This window comes from Capsicum annuum, unplaced genomic scaffold, assembly GCF_002878395.1.
Source record: "Capsicum annuum cultivar UCD-10X-F1 unplaced genomic scaffold, UCD10Xv1.1 ctg5198, whole genome shotgun sequence".
In the NCBI taxonomy this organism is placed as follows: Eukaryota; Viridiplantae; Streptophyta; class Magnoliopsida; order Solanales; family Solanaceae; genus Capsicum; species Capsicum annuum.
The window spans coordinates 22730-41457 of NW_025859966.1; the positions used below are offsets into that span (position 1 = coordinate 22730).

The 18728-nt window shown below is 37.5% G+C and overlaps 1 protein-coding gene across 2 annotated transcripts in view; it reads left to right on the top strand.

The window, feature by feature from the left end:
- The window catches only part of LOC107847120 (protein RRC1), a 36988-nt gene extending 22104 nt beyond the window's left edge, over window positions 1-14884 (top strand). For both annotated transcript variants that reach the window (XM_047404099.1, XM_047404100.1), the window contains 8 exons: window positions 2472-2693; window positions 3087-3145; window positions 10514-10598; window positions 10711-10848; window positions 11120-11344; window positions 11445-12244; window positions 13062-13228; window positions 14235-14884. In XM_047404099.1, the coding sequence (XP_047260055.1) occupies window positions 2472-2693; window positions 3087-3145; window positions 10514-10598; window positions 10711-10848; window positions 11120-11344; window positions 11445-12244; window positions 13062-13228; window positions 14235-14458 (1920 nt within the window). In that variant the 3' untranslated portion in view covers window positions 14459-14884. The remainder of the gene's footprint in view (window positions 1-2471; window positions 2694-3086; window positions 3146-10513; window positions 10599-10710; window positions 10849-11119; window positions 11345-11444; window positions 12245-13061; window positions 13229-14234) is intronic.
- Window positions 14885-18728: the final 3844 nt, after the last annotated feature.

The following is an 18728-nucleotide window of genomic DNA, read 5'->3' on the forward strand; positions in this document are numbered from 1 at the left end:
AAGAACTCAAGAATAATGTGCAAATTGGATATAGAGAAGCCATATGATCATGTGAACTTGGAGTACTTGCTTGAAATGTTACATCGAATGGGCTTTGGAACAAAATGGATCAGATGGATGAGATTCTGTATTTGTACTGTCAAGTACTCTGTGTTGATAAATGGTTCTCCAGAGGGATTCTTCCCTGCAAGCAGGGGTTTTAGACAATGGGATCCACCCTCACCATTTCTTTTCCTTCTAACTATGGAAGGCCTAAACAATATGTTCAAAACAGCTCACAGAAATGGATGAATAAGGGTTTTTAATGTGGCAAAAGGGGGGAGCAATCGACTGGAAGTAACTCTTCTGCAATATGCAGATGATGATACTGTCTTTTGTGATGCATAAGACAGTCCACTAAAGTTTTTGAGGATAATTCTTATCTTATCTGAGGCTGTCTCAGGACCACACATCAACTGGAGGAAGAGCCTCATTTTCCTTATCAATGAAGTTACTAGAATGCAGCAATTAGTAGACATCTTGGGAAGGGAAGTAGGACAGTTACCATCTACGTACTTGGGCATGCCTTTGGGAGCCAAAAGCAAGTTCAAAGAGATTTGGATTAGAGTTGTGGAGAGATGGGAGAAAAGACTGTCCAGATGGAAGTCACAATATTTAAGGTGGTAGAGTAGTTTTGATCAACCCAGTACTAGATACTTTACCAACTTATTTGATTTCTGTTTTTCCCCTTCTTGTCAAGGTAGAAGAAAGAATTGATGCATTGAGGAGAAATTTTTTCTGCCATGGTGAAAAATAATATAAGGTTTCCATCTGGTTAAATGGAAAACTTTGCTACTGTCCAACAAGCAAGGTGGACTGGCCATCAGAAATTTGAGAAAGCAAAACAAGAGTCTTCTCATGAAGTGGTTGTGGAGGTTTACTTTAGAAGATCAGTTTCTAAAGGAAAGATGATCCAAGCCAAATATGAAACGGAAGGGTCCTGGAAAACAAAGGAAGTAAGTACAGCACACGGAACTAGTTTGTGGAGATCAATTAGGAATCTATGGCATGAATTTTTTATAAATACTTGTTTCAAGGTGAACAATGGCAGGAAGATCAATTTTTGGGAAGATAATTGGCTAGGTAATGGAAGTCTCAGTCTCAAATGCTTATTCCCAGATATCTATCAACTGAATCAACAGCAGATGTCTAAACTTCAATAAGTATGGTCTGGCATGGATGGAACCTGACCTACAGAAGATTAATGCTAGACTGAGAGTTGGAGAGATTAGCTGAGTTTTATGTCACACTTGATCAGTTTTCAGGCCTCAAGGAAGGAGAAGACACTCTCCGATGGAATTGTCAAAGTAAAGGATACTTCACTGTCAGTTCTGCATATAGAGATATGAATCAATTGGAAAATCAAATCAGGTTTTTACCTTGGAAACTTATATGGAAGGTAAAGATCCCACATAAAGTGGTTGTCTTTAGTTGGTTGGTGGTAAAGGAGGCTGTTCTTACACAACAGAATCTCATGAAGAGGAGATTCCAGTTGAGTCCAAGGTGTTTTTTTTTTTGTGAGCAGTATGCAGAGACAATCAATCACTCGTTTCTACATTGCAAAGTGGTTGGCTAGCTGTGGAATCTATTTACTGTTTTCAGGGGGATAAGTTGGTCTGTTCCCGAAGGAACAGAACAAGCTCTAGTAAGCTCTAGTAAGCTGGAACATGGAAGGCAGTGGGTAGTAGTGATAAAAGCAGATGGAGAATTGTCCCAGCTGTTATCTGGTGGACCATATGGCAGGGGAGGAATTGTAGATATTTTGAGAACAAAGCAGCCCATTTCACAAGATTAAAATGAACTGTATTATCACTTTTTGCCATTGGTGTAGTTCTGAGTATATAGATGACCCTGTGGCTATTGTAGACATATTAGGATCCTTATACGATGAAGGAGGATCTAGGGATAGCTTTTCTTTTAACTTTGTTCTCTTTTGCTGTTACTCCTACACCTTTGGATGCAGGATATGTTGTAAATATTTGGATACCAGCTTTGTGCTGATGATTAATATACAAAATGTTACCTTTGTCAAAAAAAAATTTGGATTACATGCGTGAGTTTGCAAGGACACAGAATACATGTCTTAGATCTTATAAATAGGGATACACATTCAGCGTTTCTTTTGGAAGCTTACTATTGGTGTACACACTTTTGGAAGCACTTTCTCAGTGCTATTCAATATAATTATTACCTTTTATAGAAAAAGAATCTGTAAGATACACATGTAGTATGCTGGGATGGTACGTACTACTCCCAATTGATAGTCTGATACGTTGTAGGGCCTCAAGGCAGCTAGAAGAACTTGACTGATATAACAATCAACATTTCTGACGCGTCCTTCTGTGCACATGTACTATACTCTTGAGTATCTCCAATATGATTATTAAGCACTTTTTTTCCTATTTCATCTGATGCTCTTTTTTGTTCCACAGGTTCTCACTCCAAATGTACCAGATATTATGGTTGTTCCACCTGAGGATGATCACCTTCGCCACGTTATTGATACAATGGCTCTGTATGTTCTTGATGGAGGTTGTGCTTTTGAACAAGCCATAATGGAGCGAGGCCGTGGAAATCCTCTCTTTGGTTTCTTATTTGAGCTTGGCTCAAAGGAGCATACCTACTATGTTTGGAGGCTTTATTCTTTTGCTCAGGTAACTTGCTGCAGCTGTAAGTCTGGATGAATATTATTGCAATTATATTCTTCCTGTTAAATGGAGTAAATAATACTTATAACTTAACTTCATCTATCACTTTTAGAATCCATGTGGATATTTCAAATAACACTTCAATAGCAGACATCCAATAGTTTCATGCAATTATAGCTGAAAAGAATTTGATCCTTTTCCATTACTTGTTTCTCTCTTTCCATGTTATGTAAAGCATTATGACTAATTGTACTTCCATGTTATGTAAATCATTATGACTTATTGTACTCATGAAATATGTAGTTTATCTGATACCTTTTGCAGGGATTAGGACATTTCATCCTCTTATGCTATTCTATCCTCGCTAATAATTTTTTTTTCCATATTCAACAAAAACAGGGAGATACTCTTCAACGGTGGAGGACAGTCCCTTTCATTATGATTACTGCTAGTGGGAGGTAATGCAGTTCTTCTAACCTGTATCATCTTTCATTACACATTTCATTTTCACCTTTCCTTTTGCTAATGAATCGGATATTTGATGCATATGTTTGTGTAACGCCCCGAAATCTAATTCCCGGGATGCCACACGGTGCTCCGAACTACAAATAGTCCTGAGCTAACCCTGACTGCCTTTTACTAAATCTGAATCTCAAAATAAGGGAATATGAATGTAAAGTCATAATAAATACGGAAAACTGTCTGAATTATCTGAGCATATCTGAAAATACTAATCTCATCAGTTTGATAAAGCAAATACGGAAAATCTGTATACTGCAACTAAAATCTGAAACTGAATCTAGTAGTCCGACAAGCCTCTGCTGACTGAGTCTAGAGTCACTGGGACAGGTCCCAACTGACTCAAACTGTCTGAAATGAATACTAAATCTTCTACTAATAAACTGAAAATCTGAATAGTTAAGTCCTCGAACTATGAGGACTCACCAACTGTAGGGATGTAGGTGTGGATGCTTGAAATCACTCGTGCTGCTGAAACTGAGTACCTGAACCTACATTATGAGACAATGTAGCACACAGATATATATGTGGATCAGTATTTTGGGAATATACTGAGCATATGGGGGTGAATGCAATAAGTAAACAATATCATCACAGTTTATAAAATCATGCATGTTAAATGTAAATGACACACATAGGCTTGAGTAATCTGAAGAGTATAAATCATGAACAATAAAGCATATAATATAAATCTTGTGAGCCATTACATTCAGTTCTAAAATCTGTTCTTTCTGGAAGCCATTACATTATCTTGCCAACTGGAAGGGAAAAACTTCATCTCCAGACTTTAAGAACCTTTTTTTTTTTTTTGAGAAGGTAACATTCCAGACTTTAAGAATCTTAAAAACCATAGTTTTCAAAACATATGCTTTTATCTTAAGGCTTTTAAACCAATAGACTGCTTTAAGAGTAGGGGACTTCTTTTGGGAGGTTCTTCTAACCGACATAAACCATGTGAGCATTCATGGAGTCCAACGTCTTACCCACGTCGGGGAGAGCTGTTCTACCCTTGCCATCGGAATAGAACTTTTTATCTTAAGTGATCACAATCTTAGTCATCCACGTAGAAGTGAAAATAATTTTAATCCTACAGGGGCACGTAGTTCTGGGGCATGAAACCTTGGTAACATACCCATCTCGGTGGTAAATACTTCTCCCATTCTTAAACTCAAAATCTTTAGGAAATCCACTTCAAAATAGCACAAGGGTTTACAAGAAAACCAATTGTGCTCTTTCTTTTCTTTAAATCTCAAGTCATATGTATCTTTAACAATAAATCTGAGGATAATCTTATCATAGGGTGCTTATAGCACAAATATTCTTAAAATAACAATCTTGAATTAGGTCTTAATGAACCATGCATCAAACTCATGTTAAAACACCATAAAATTCATGCTTGGTAATGTAAACATTTATAAGTCAAATTAAAATCTAGAAATTTCTGCAACATGCATGAAAACATGAACATAAACATGTAATTCAACTTCTAAATCAATGAAAATCTCATAAGCTTGTAAATAACAATAACGGGTCTAAACCCTAACTTGAATTCCATGGGTAATTGTATAAAATTCAGTAAATTTATAATTAAAATAAGTTTTGGGCACAAGGATGAAAGAGTTATCCTTGTTGAAGAACCCCACATACCTTTATTGATGATCTTTGATGAAAAGGTTGAATCTTGGATTCCTAGTGTGCCTTTATTCTTAGAGTTCTTGTATTGGGAAACCTTAATCTTGAATTACCTTGGAGAATTAATGGAGGAAATTTAGGTTTCTTGGAGAGAAAGTATGAGCCTTGGGGTTTTGCTTGAGAGAGAATTGATGAAAAGTGGATATAATTGCCTTGAAGGGGTTTAATTCGTTGTTTAAGATGGATTAGGGGCTGGGTAATTTACCAAATTACTCTCTTTAAACTCCTAAACGAAACTGGAAAAATGATCAAAAATCCCAATTTACTGGGCCAACGCGACGTGCCACTATCACGGTGGCTCACTGGAAATTGACGAATGGGAACTGGGCTTCCTCCGCGACTCGTCATCATCGCGGTGCCCCTTTGAAATGTCATTTTGGCTAATGGCACGACGCGCCAAAATCGCGGGGTCTCACTGGAATTGGACAATTGAGAAATTGGCCCTCTCCGCGACGCGGTGCTATCGTGGAGGGCCACTGGAAAATGACAATTGGGATTTTACACTTCTCCGCGATGCGCTAAGGGCCCAAATGACGGTGTTTTACGACTGAAACTTAAAATAGTCAGAACTTCTGACTCGGTTATCGAATTTAGGCAAATCTTATATCGTTGGAAAGCTAATTCAATTTCCTACACATTGGAGGGTCTAAAACTGGAAAATTCTACACGAAATAAACATTGTTCATCTTAGGAGCTAATCCTTGACATTTTAGAGACGAGTTCAAGCTAGGAAAAGTTCGGGGTATTACAGTTTGTCAGTTCTTAAATGCATCACGCTCTAGTCACTGTTGTTTTAATAGAAAGCTTCTTACTTACTGTGAAAGAATTAAAAAAGGGGGCATCCCTAGGCACTAAAGCTCTCGCTATGCGCAGGGTCTGAGGAAGGGCATGACCACAAGGGTCTATTGTACGCAACCTTGCCTTGCATTGAAAGAATGAATTCAACTAATAGAATGTATCTTTCAATTTTTGCAAAGGTTGCAGTATTCAACAAGGCTTTGATGAACTCCTGCAGCTCTTTTAAAGTTCTCCTTGAAGATTGTGCTCTTTCTTCAAATACATTCCCTCCATCCCATATTAGTTGTCCACTTTCCCTTTTACACGCCCCTTAAGAAATCATAAATAAGAAAGGTAGTTTTATTAATTTATCGCTTAAAATTTTTGAAACTTTACAAACTTGTTTACAAATTTAATTAATTATGTCAAAATATGTGTAGGAATAGGAATTATATATGAAATCCTACTTGAAAAAGGATTGTAGTGTCAGTATCCTAGCTGGAGGAGTCTAATATATAGGGTCTCAATGCAGTAATTTAGATACAACAATTCAATAATATTATTCTCTTATATTTCTCACATGGTATGAGAGAGTTGGTTAGAAACTTCAGGAAAAAAAGAAAAATCAAACATTGTGCGCCAATTTTCGATAACTAATTTGTGTCATTATCTGTTTTGTGGGTGATGTGCAAAATCCACACCACCACTAGGATCATAAAGCTCAGGAGAACAAAACCGGACCAAAATCACCGAAAAACTCCAAGTCACGCGCTCCTACGTGCTAGCTGGAGGTACATTTTTCGACGGGAATTGTGTCACGTGCCGGGAGCGTGAGCAGTATTTCAATCGTTTTTGAAGTTATTCTTTTTTCTGTTGGGGTCGCCCAACTCTTCCGACTAGTTCTTTTCCAGATTTCGACAACAATTAGATTTTTCGGCGACTGTTTTTTTTGTTGATTCAGACCTTTTCTTCGGAACTCATTACTCTTACTGCTTTCAAGTCAAATCATATTGTGAAATTAGAATTTTGTAGCCAAAACCTTTCCAACATGATTAAGTCTGAACCCTTAATAAGGAGATCAGAAAATCAAACGTCACAGTCCACGAAGAATCGATGAGGGGGAGGTCGTTTTGGAAGATCTCGGCCTAGGGGTAGTTATTATAAAAGGCTTGGACACACTTATGACGTATGCTATTCTCGACCTAAGTGTAGTTATTGTAATAGGCTTGGACATACTAGTGAAATATGATGTTCTTTGCATAGTCTACCAACTAAAAATGCAAATATTGCTCAGTCTAACACCACAGGTAATCAATGGGTATATTTATCTGAAAAAGAATATAATGAGTATCTTCAGTATTGTGCAAGTAAGCAGATAGCTTTACCAGTAGCCTCAACTACACACTCTCCTACCTATGGATCATGGGTTGTGGACTCTGGCGCTTCTGATCATATTTCTAGTGATAAATCACTTCTATAAAATATTGTTTATTCCGTCACTTTAGCCAATATTAACCAAATCAAAGCAAAAGGAGTTGGATAAGCTAATCCCCTGTCCTCTGCCACTTAAAATCTGTTCTTTATGTCCTTGATTGTCCTTTTAATCTTGTATTGGTCAGTCGTTTGACATGTGCCCTAAACTGTGGCATACTATTTCTTGAGGACTTCTTTATCATGCTTGACCGTAGTACGGGACAAACAAGTGGTGTAGGATATGAATCACAAGGCCTTTACTACCTTACCTCTTCTAACTCCTCTATTGCATGTCCAATTACAGATTCTCCGAACATAATTCACAAATTTTTAGGACATCCTAGTTTGTTCAAACTACAAAAGATGGTGCCTAGTTTGTCTAGTCTATCCGCATTAGATTGTGAGTTGTGCCAACTTGGGTAACACACTCGAACTACCTTTCAACATAGTACTGAGAATTGTGCACGAGTTTATTTTTTCCTTAGTTCATTCTGATATTTGGGGGCTTAGTAGAATCACTTCAACCTTCGGATTTCGTTATTTTGTTAGCTTCATTGATGATTATTCAAGGTGTACTTGAATTTTCTTAATGAAAGATCGCTCTGAACTGTTTCCTATATTCAAGAGTTATTGTGTTGAAATACAAAATCAATTTGGTGTCCCTATTCATAACTTTCATAGTGATAATGCTTTAGAATATGTCCTCTCAATTTCAACAATTTATGACTCATCAAAGAATTATTCATTTGACTTTTTGTCTGTATACCCCTCAACAAAATGGAGTAGCATAGAGGAAGAATAGGCGCCTCATCGAGACTGCTTGCACTCTTCTTATTCAATTCGATGTTCCGTTGCATTTTTGGGGAGATGCAGTTATCATATCTTTCTATTTAATTAATCGAACGCGTTCTCTTCCATTCCAAATCAAATTCCTTATTTAATATTTTGTATCCTCAGTCACCTTTATACTCTCTTCCCTCTTGTGTCATTGTGAGTACATGTTTTGTTCATAACTTCACCCTAGGAAAAGATAAATTAACCCCTCGTGCTCTCAAATGTGTCTTTCTCGGTTATTCTCAAGTGCAAAGGATATCGTTGCTACTTGCCTGATCTTCGTCTGTACCTTATGTCAGCTGATGTCACATTCTGTGAGTCTCTGCCTTTACATTTTCTTCTTATCCTAATCATCCTAACACGTCCGAGGTCATACTCATAACGACTTTTGAGGATCCTACCATTACTTCTACATCTCCATCCATAGTGCCACCAGTCTTACCTGCACCGACTTTAGAGGAATATACAATATCTTCTACGACCCCATCTACAATGCCACCGCTCCCGAGTTATCATCGTCGTCCACGTACAACATCAAGCTCAGATGATTCCCGTCTTGCACCTACTACCTACTACAGACTTGCTTCCTTCAGTTGCACTTCAAAAGGGTATATGGTCCACTTCTAATACTAACCCTCATTATACCCTTTTAAGTTATCATCTATCGTCACCCCATTATGCCTTTATATCATCTTTGTCCTTTATATCCATCCTCAAGTCCATAAAAGAAGCACTGTTCATCCTAGATGACGATAGGCTATGATTGACGAGATGTCTACTTTACATGTGAGTGGTACTTGGGAGCTTCTTCCTCTCCCTTCAGGTAAATCAACTCAGCTGTTAGTTGTCGTTGGGTTTATGCAGTGAAAGTTGGTATTAACTTAAGGCTTGCCTTGTTGGCCAGGGGTACACTCAGATATTTGGGCTTGATTATAGTGATGTTTTCTCTTTCGTGGCTAAAATAGCACCTGTTCATCTTTTCTATCCATGGCTGCTGTTCGACATCGACCTCTCTTTTAGTTGGATATCAAGAATGCTTTTCTTCTTGGTGACCTTGAAGAGGAAGTTTATGAGGAGCAACCACCTGGTTTTGCTGCTCAAGGGGAGTCTAGTCTGGTGTGTTGATTGCGTCGGTCACTTTATGGTCTAAAACAATCTCCTCGAGCTTGGTTTGAAAAGTTCAGCACAATAATTCAGAAGTTTGGCATGATTTGTAGTGAAACAGATCACTCTGTGTTTTATCGACATTCTGCTCCAAATGGATGTATTTATTACGGGCAATGATCAAAATGGTATCATTAGATTGAAGCAACACCTCTTTCAGCATTTTCAGGTTAAAGACCTCGGCAAACTGAAGTACTTTTTAGGTATTGAAGTTGCTTAGTCCAGATTAGGTATTGCTATTTTGCAACGCAAGTATGCATTAGACATTCTCGAGGATACCGAAATGATGGGATGTAAACCTATTGACACTCATATGTATCCGAATACTAAACTCCTGCGGACAGGGAGAGCCACTCAATAATAATCCTGGAAGATATAGGCGTCTATTTGGTAAATTGAATTATCTCACAATGACCAGACCTGACATTTCCTATCCTCTTGAGTGTTGTAAGTTGGTTTATGGATTCTCCATGTGAGTCATTGAGATGCAGTTGTTTGCATTGTGCGATATATTAAGACAGCTCCAGGTAGATACTTTTCGAGGATCGAGGTCATGAGTAGATCATTAGATATACAGACGCTGATTGGGCAGGATCACCCAGTGATAGACTTACTACTTCTTGATATTGTGTTTTAGTAGGAGGTAATTTGGTGTCTTGGAAGAGTAAGAAACAGAGTGTGGTTAATCTAGTGCAAAAGCAGAATATCGAGCTACAATGGTAGTCACTGGTGAGCTAGTTTGGATTAAACAGTTGTTGAGAGAATTAAATTCGGAGAAGTCTGTCGAACGGAACTTGTGTGTGATAATCAAGCGGCACTTCATGTCGCATCAAATCCGGTAATTCATGAAAGGATTAAGATTGATTGTCACTTTGTGTGAGAGAAGATACTTTCCAGAGATATTGTTACAATATTTGTGAAATTGAGGGATCAACTTGCAAATATTTTAACCAAGTCCCTCACTAGTCCTCATATTAGTTATATTTGTAATAAACTCGGTACATATGATTTGTACGCACCAGCTTGAGGGGTAGTGTTGGAATATGAGTAGGAATAGGAATAGTATAAAGAATCCTACATGGAAAAGGAGTGTTAGAATATGAGTAGACATATGAATAGTATATGGAATCCTACATGGAAAAGGCTTGTAGTGTCAGTATCCTAGTTGGGGGAGGAGTCTAAAGTAGTGTCTATAAATAGGGTCTCAATGTAATAATTTAGATACAACAATTCAATAATATTTTTCTCCTATATTTCTCACAAATTCTATTTTGGTTTTGTAAATTGACAAGTAATCTGGACAACTTTTTTTTAGTAATGTGGACAAATAATATCGGACAGAGGGAGTAACAAATTCACATATGCAGGTGGATACCACCCTCGCTACCAACACCGAAAGGAGCTGATCATGAAAAAGAAGCTGGGAGCACATATGCTGCTGGAAGAAGCAGGGTATGCCCTTTTGCTAGCTTTCTGTTCCAAGGCATTTAAGAGTTTGCATGTTCACTTTGAAACTTCAATGAAGTTTCTTTGCAATTGATGTTTCTTTCTATACCTTGTTCAGCGAGTGGAGGTTGAACGGAGATTGACCGATGCTCAGAGGGATGAATTTGAGGATATGCTCCGTTCATTGACACTAGAAAGAGGTCAAATAAAAGAAGCAATGGGTTTTGCTTTGGACAATGCTGATGCTGCTGGAGAGGTAACCTTTAAGCTGGTTTCATGCAGCAATCAAAGAGCTCACTCGTGTGAAGCTTTTCTTTCATATTTAACCTTTCGCTCTTTCCGACGCAAAACTGCTGATTTTGCACTGTGTTGAGTCAATTTCATAATGCTTCTTGTTGCCCCTTGCACTTGAATTTATTTCAGCTGATTTTTTGTCTTGTATTAAGATAAGGATTTAGCATGATCTGTTATAGTTCTCATTCTTGAGCATATATTAACACAGTTGCACTGCTGATTATAACTTGCAGGTTGTTGAAGTTCTGACAGAGTCTTTGACACTTCAGGAAACTCCAATCCCAACAAAAGTTTCTAGGCTTATGCTTGTCTCTGATATTCTTCATAATAGTAGCGCTCCAGTGAAGAATGCATCTGCTTATCGCAGCAAATTCGAAGCGTCTTTACCAGACATAATGGAAAGCTTCAATGATCTATATCGAAGTATAACAGGACGTATTACTGCCGAGGCACTTAAAGTAAGCTGTGCCTGTCACTTACATTTGTTTTGCAATTGCTGCATTTTTTCGTATCCTTTTTGTTGCGCTGTGTGGTTAAGTTTTTCCTTACATGTTACAGGAGAGAGTTCTGAAAGTGCTTCAAGTATGGGCCGATTGGTTTTTGTTTTCGGATGCCTATGTCAATGGTTTACGAGCTACCTTTCTTCGAACTGGGAACTCTGGTGTGATACCCTTTCATTCTTTGTGTGGTGATGCACCTGAAGTAGAACAAAGGACCAGCTCTGATGACGCAGGTGACGGCAGCAAAGTTAACCCAGATGGTGCGTTGGCAATTGGGAAAGGAGCTGCAATGAAGGAACTGTTAAGCCTTCCCTTTACTGAGCTAGAAAGACGATGCAGGCACAATGGTTTGTCTATCGTAGGCGGTAGGGAAATGATGGTTGCTCGGTTACTTTATCTGGAAGAGGCTGAAAAGCAGAGAGGTCATGAACTAGATGAAGATTTGAAATTTGCGAGCCATTCAAGTTCTGCTAGGTTCCCCAGTAGCCGGAAAGATAGCAACCTTGAGTTGGATAGAATGGTTCCTTCCGGATGGAATAGTCAAGTGGATTGTGACATACAACTCAAACGACGAGATTCTGGATCTTCAACCCCGGCAAATTCTGCTCCACACCATAATTCAATCGACTTTCACAGTGAGGGCAAAAGTGACACAATTTTGCCTACATCTAAATGGGCCAGGGAGGATGATGAAAGTGATGATGAACAAAAGAGAAGTTCGAGGGACCTGGGGTTGACATATTCTTCTTCTGGAAGTGAGAATGCTGGTGATGGGCTTAGCAAGATCAAGGATGCAGAGCTTACAACTGACACTAGCAACTCAGCATACCCGGAAAGTGGAATGAACGAAGAGTTGAGGTATATGCAGTTAAGCATTCCTAGTGGGATTATTTCCGAAAATAGGTGCTCTTTTATTGTCATGTCATCCATTTAACTTTCAATACTTTCCTAGTTCAGGAAGATACTCTCTTGGGCTCTGGGGGATCAATATGAACAATTTTGGAGTGAAATTGCTCTAGGATTAAGCTTCCTCTACTTACAAGACTTAGAGATTAGGAACTTAATGAAATTACTACAAATTACCTGCTATCTTTGTATCTCAAATCATTGAAGGAAAATTTTTAAATGGTAGGTAACTACCGTAGCTTGATCTGCCAGAAAACAAGAAAGAATTTCATACCTCCCGAGGGTGCACTTTTACGGAATGAAAGACGGTGCATGTTGACATTCATAATATTCTTAGGAGCAGGCATGTTAATATGCCAGGTATTGGAAGCTTAGGATGCTTCCCTATTTCAATAATATTTGGAGGGAGATTCTCTCTCTGTTTCAAATTTTGTGGGCTTCTATGCCTCAAGAGTTAAATCTGTTGCTTGCAATTTGCTTGTAAGCCTCAACATGGTGTAAATTGGAATGTAGATGATAGGGAAACCTTGTTGCAATTCCTCTTACTATCTTTTACTTGTAATGATAGCAGTTTCTTCGAGCTGGCTTTTGACATCAATAATACTTACCGTTTCAAAAAAAAAATTGCATGTAGATTTGATATAGGCATATAACCAATCTTCAATTTTCTCTTGTATTTTGAATTTTGATATGGTTTGGGATTTGTTACTCACAATCCTTAGTTATTCTCCTGTTTGGATTTTGATATGGTCCCTAACTAATTTGTCAGACAAAAGCTGAGGCGTCTTGAGGTTGCATTGATTGAATATCGTGAATCTCTTGAAGAACGAGGAATAAAAGGTCCGGATGAAATTGAGAGGAAAGTTGAAATCCATCGGCAACACCTACAATCTGAATATGGTTTATTGAAGTTCAGCGAAGATGCTTCAAAAAAAGGTAGAGCTTCTGAACCTTTCAGTAGTATGACATGTCCATGTATTTGATTGCCTGTCCAGGTCGAATCTTAGGTTTATACTGCTGTATCATACTCCAATCCTATCTATCTCTTTTGTTGAAAATTATTCTCTCGGAATTTTTTGCCTTATGCCCATGTCATCCCTTCGATCAGTTTTCACTTCTCAGATGCTTGGTTGATGATGTATATCTGATTTTATGGTAAACATAGCTGAAGCAGGCTGGCTTAATTGCTCAAATTAATATTTACTGCTTTCAATAGCACTATCAGGATATTCTCTGGATCACAGATTACTAAGCTGCTGCTTAGGAGACTATATTTTTCCTAAACTGTCTGTTCGTACAACAAATTGTACTAGGATGAGGCAAATAGCACCTCACACGTGTTTGCACTTGGGTGGAAATTTAGCTTTCATAATATTATGTTGTAGATGCAATGTCCTTTTGACAATATTTTCTCGATATCTATGAGATCAATCACTTTTTGCTGGGTAGTGTTGGTCATCATATTTTATGGGAAGATTAGGTATCTGCTGCCCCTGCCCCTAAGGGTTTGGTGTAGTGGTAGCTTGTGATATGGATTACGCACATGTCACAAGCTTGAGCTTTGCTGCAGACTAAAGCTTGGTTTTCTAGTTGAAAAGGGTAGAGGAGGGGCCTGTATCTAACGAGTATTGAACTATGTGCTAGCTGGTTCTTGGAGATTTCTCAGTTTTTGAAAATAAAAAAGAAAAGAATATCAGGTATCTGATTGAGCAGGGTACTGGACAGGGCAGCTTTTTTTAGCTGTGAGTAATGTCACTTGACTGCCTCCCTTCTATTCATTGTCAGCACTCTTTTCTGGGGTAAGAAAAGTTTGCGGAAGATTTTTTTTTTTTACATTTGCGATCAAAGTAAAGGAATTATTGTCACTTCCTCCTTTGTTAGATTATTGATTTTATGTTTTTATATACAAATTGTCTCATATTTCTGCTTTCATAACAAACAGGTAGGTCATCTTTGGAGAGGAGGGAGAAAAGAGATGATTCTCGTGAAGCTTCTAGGAAGCGTCAGCGCAGCCGGAGCAGAAGTGGAAGCCCTCAGTGGAAATCTTCCAGCAGAGACCGGGATAGTGATAGGGAAAAGCATCGTGAGAGGGAAAGTAAGAGTGGAAGCAGGGAGAGGGATGATCATGATAGAGACAGATCTAGGGAGAGAAGACGGGCCAGATGAATACGTATGCGCTGTGCAAAACTACCTTATATCCAGAGTATTTGCACTGCCATTTCCTGGCAGAGATGCATTTGAGCATTTTATCTTTTCTGGGTGGCAAGTGCTGCACGATGACCCTCTGTTAGTATGCTGCACGGTGTGCCACAGAAAGAAAAAGATGTTTCCCTGTGCAGCTCCGTGGTCTAGCAAATTGTACAATTGCAAAGAATCTCATGAATGGCTGTGACTGCATCTTACTGTATGATATAAATTTTAGCTGCATTTGCTAATGTGTTTACTGGAAGCTGTACTTAAGTAGTTAGTGGCTCCTAGTTTTCATGTAACCTCTTTACTTTTATGTGTTGTCTGAGATAGTATTGTTAGTTGCTAATGAGGTAGAACGTTGATCTTCTCAAATTGTATTTGAAATATTTGTTTCTACTTTTACATGGTCCTGCGTTATGTTCTACCTGAAGGTAGATTGGGCCCACTTGACCATGATCAGGGACTCGGGAGTATTTCGGTAATTTTCACCATGCATTTAGGGTTCATGTATTTTTTTTTCCTTCAAATTATTTAACTTGTAATTGGTGTCGTCAAACTTCAAGTAAATATTGGCTCCTTCAGTTGCTGATCAATTACGGATTAACAACTTGATTATTGCATATTCCAGTAACGTGGCTCTTGCAGAAGCAAGAATTGGGTCAAGCTTTGTGGACTGAGTCAAGCTAATTCAACCTTGCAGAAGAGTCACTCAATCGTAATTGCACTAAGCCAGCGAAACAAAAGGCTCCTATGGAGTCCCAGGGGATTTTAATTACCTATGCTGATGCAATACAGTGAGCACGAGTTTGTTTTCAAAGACAGAGAGGATCGACCACTGTAGTTGTCTTCTCAATTCAATTTTGGCGAGGTCGTAGACCAGAAAAACAGTTCCGGTGACCTCAATTCAATGTTTTACGTTGTTCTATATCAGATAATCAGTTAATAGTTGTAGATGAGCTTGTGTGACGTCTAAATCTGATTCTAAATTGACATCAATAAATGTAAATTACTGAAATAAAGGATGAACCCCGATCTTTTGCTATTTTGAAAGGGGATCGAAAGCCATCTTAATTTTGGGAAGTTTTTGAGGGGCTAATAGAAAACGAATGGAGGATAATGTAATTGACTTCTCATATTGCATTTATCATGGGGCGAGATAGAACGCCAAAGAAGTAACGAAGAAAAGATGACACCTATTGAAGCACAAGAGGGGGAGGAAAAATGGTAGTGTACAAAAGAAGAAATAAGGAGGGGGAGGAAAAATGGTAGTGTACAAAAGAAGAAATAAGGAGGCAAACGGAGAAATATAGGGTATGGAAAGGGGGATAAGGCAGTGGACATAGTAGTGTGGTGACGGATTTTAAAATCATTAGTTGAAATGTTAGGGGAATGAATGATACTAACAAAAGAGCCATCATTACAACATATTTTAGGAGATGCGGATCGAATGCTTGTATTGAAGAAACAAAAATGACAAGTTTGACATATAACATTATTAGACCCGTGAGTGGGGTATGTGGGGGGGGGGGGGGGGGGGGGGGGGGGGGGGGGGGGGGGGGGGGGGGGGGGGGGGGAGGGAGTAACTTTTATTCTTTAGGATGTAAGAAAGTTTGAGTGTGTGAGGGTTTATAAGGGGAGTTCTTGTTAGGATTAAGGTTTTAAAATTGTGATAATGAAATAGAGTGGGGTTTTGGGGTAGGTGATGATATGGGGAGGTGATATATTCCTTGGTTGTTAGGGAAATTTTAATTGTAACGATCTTTTTCAGCGCTACAAGCAAGTCTAGCGTACAAAAATTTGGGCTAAGGTTTTTTCTGAATTGGGAGTTAGAAATTTTAGACTAGGTTAGTCTTGGACAAAATTCAAGAGAGGTATGATTTAAAGACAATACGAAAATGGATCGGGTAAGTGTGAAAAGACTTAACATGTTTTTATGTTAGCTAAGACGATGAGAAATCCATAGGATCTTTCGGAAGTGATTTGGGTAAGTAGAGCTCTCGATATCAAACTTTAACGTGAAGGGGTTAGTTCGGAATGTCATGGTTTGAGGGTGCATTGTGAAAAAGGTAAAATTGAGAGCAATTTTCTGCCTCGCCACACTCGCTATACGGATGGCAGACCGCTATGATTGTGCCACTATAACAAAAATAATTTTGCTATAACGGAGTCAAAGTTGGTCAATCCCGATATAGCGGGCGAAACCAGCTATAACGAAGCTACTATAGCGGGATAGGACCGCTCTAATGGGATTTATACGAATTTATGTAGATTTACTTCAAAATATTTTATTATTTCAAAACTTATTTAGAAAGGGCATATGATAATATCATCTCTTGCCCATGGGGCGTAACTTATTATTTGAAAGTCTTTGCGCTAAGTCTTGCCAAGTAAGGACATAATGCGGTAATGTCAACTCTTGTCCATGAGCTATAACTTATTATTTGAAAGTTTTTGAATTAAGTCTTACATTTACGGAAATAGTTGTAAAACACTTCATAAATCAAGACACAATGTGGTAGTGTCAACTCTTGTCCATGAGACGTAACTTATTGTTTGAAAGTCCTTGCCTCTAAGGCAAAAATTATAGAACATCTCATAAATCAAGACGTAATGTGGTAGTGTTAACTCTTGGTCATGGGGAATAGCTTTTTTTTTTTTGGAAAGGGGGGAGGAGGTTCTTGGGATAAGTCCTGTCTAGGCAGGACTTATAGAACATATCATAAATTAAAAAATAGTGTGGGAGTGTCAACTCTTACCCATAGGGTGTAACATATTGTCTGAAAGTCTTTGCACTAAGTCTTGCTTCTAAGACAAGAGTTATAGAACATCTCATAAATCAAGACACAATATGGTAGTGTCAACTTTTTTTCATGAGACATAACTTGTTGTTTGAAAGTTCTTAGGATAAGTCTTATCTCTAAGGCAAGAGTTGTAGAACATTTTATAAATCAAGACACAATGTGGTAATGTCAACTCTTGTCCACGGGATGTAACTTATTATTTGAAAGTCCTTGAGCTAAGTCTTGCCTCTAAAGCAAGAGTTATGAAGCATCTCATAAGTCAAAACACAGTGTGTAACTCTAGCCCATGAGACGTAACTTGTTGTTTAAAAGTCCTTGGGTTAAGTCTTACATGTAAGGCAAGAGTTATAGAATATCTCATAATCAAAATACAGTGTGGTAGTGTCAAATTTTGTTCATGAGGCACAACTTGTTGTTTGGAAGGAATCAAAAAAAAGAAAAAAAATAAAGATTGAGGAAAAATTAAAAAATAAAAAATAAAAAGATTTAAAAAATAAAGGAAAATAAAAAGGAGAAAAAGAGAAAATAAAAGTTAAGAAGAGAAAGGAAAAAAATAAAAGAAAAATATAGAGTTTGAGGAAAATTTTAAAAAGAGAAAAGAAAAAACAAAAGCCAAAGTGAAATAAAAAAGAGAAAGAAAAAATAGTAGAGAGGAGAGAAGGAAAAAAGTAAAGGTTGAATTTATTTTTTTTAAAAGTAAAATAAAAAAGAGAAAAACTAATAAAAGTTGAAGGATAAATGAACATAGAGAGTTGTTAGAAAATGTTTGTTGTATAAAGGTAGTGGTGTGCATCGGTCGATTCAGTTCGATTTTATGTATTATTGATTTTTGATTTTCAAATATGTTAAATCAATAACTAACCAGTAAGATATTTTTTTTATTTTTTGGTTATCGGTTTTAGTCCTTAATGGCTCGATTTTGGGTTTAACCGATAAAAAAATACTCTTAAAGTAGAAATTAACATGAAAAGAAATCGAATCTTAGTTACAGCTAAAATCTTACATAATGTGTTTTAATTTGCAAGAATCTTTAAGGTTGAACTGAATATTAGCTGAGGAAATTGAATAAGTCTGTTAGTTTGTAGAAATTATATATCTATATATCTATCTATCTCTCTATATATACATATATATATACTAGTTTCACGAGGCCCGTGCTAAGCCCGGACCTAAACTCAAAGTATAAAAATAATAATTTTAATTTAAAACTATAATTTGTATTATATATATGTATTTTTACTTTATAATCGGTATAATCTAATGATATGTCAAATAGGTCATGTTACTAAGTTTTTATAATTATTAAAGTTGTTAATCACATAATTGCATAATTTTAAATAAAATATTATTTGTGAGGAAAAAAGTATTACCAGAGAAATAGAATATATCAAAAGGTTACAAGTAACTCGATATTTATATAATGACTTGATTTAAAATATTTAATA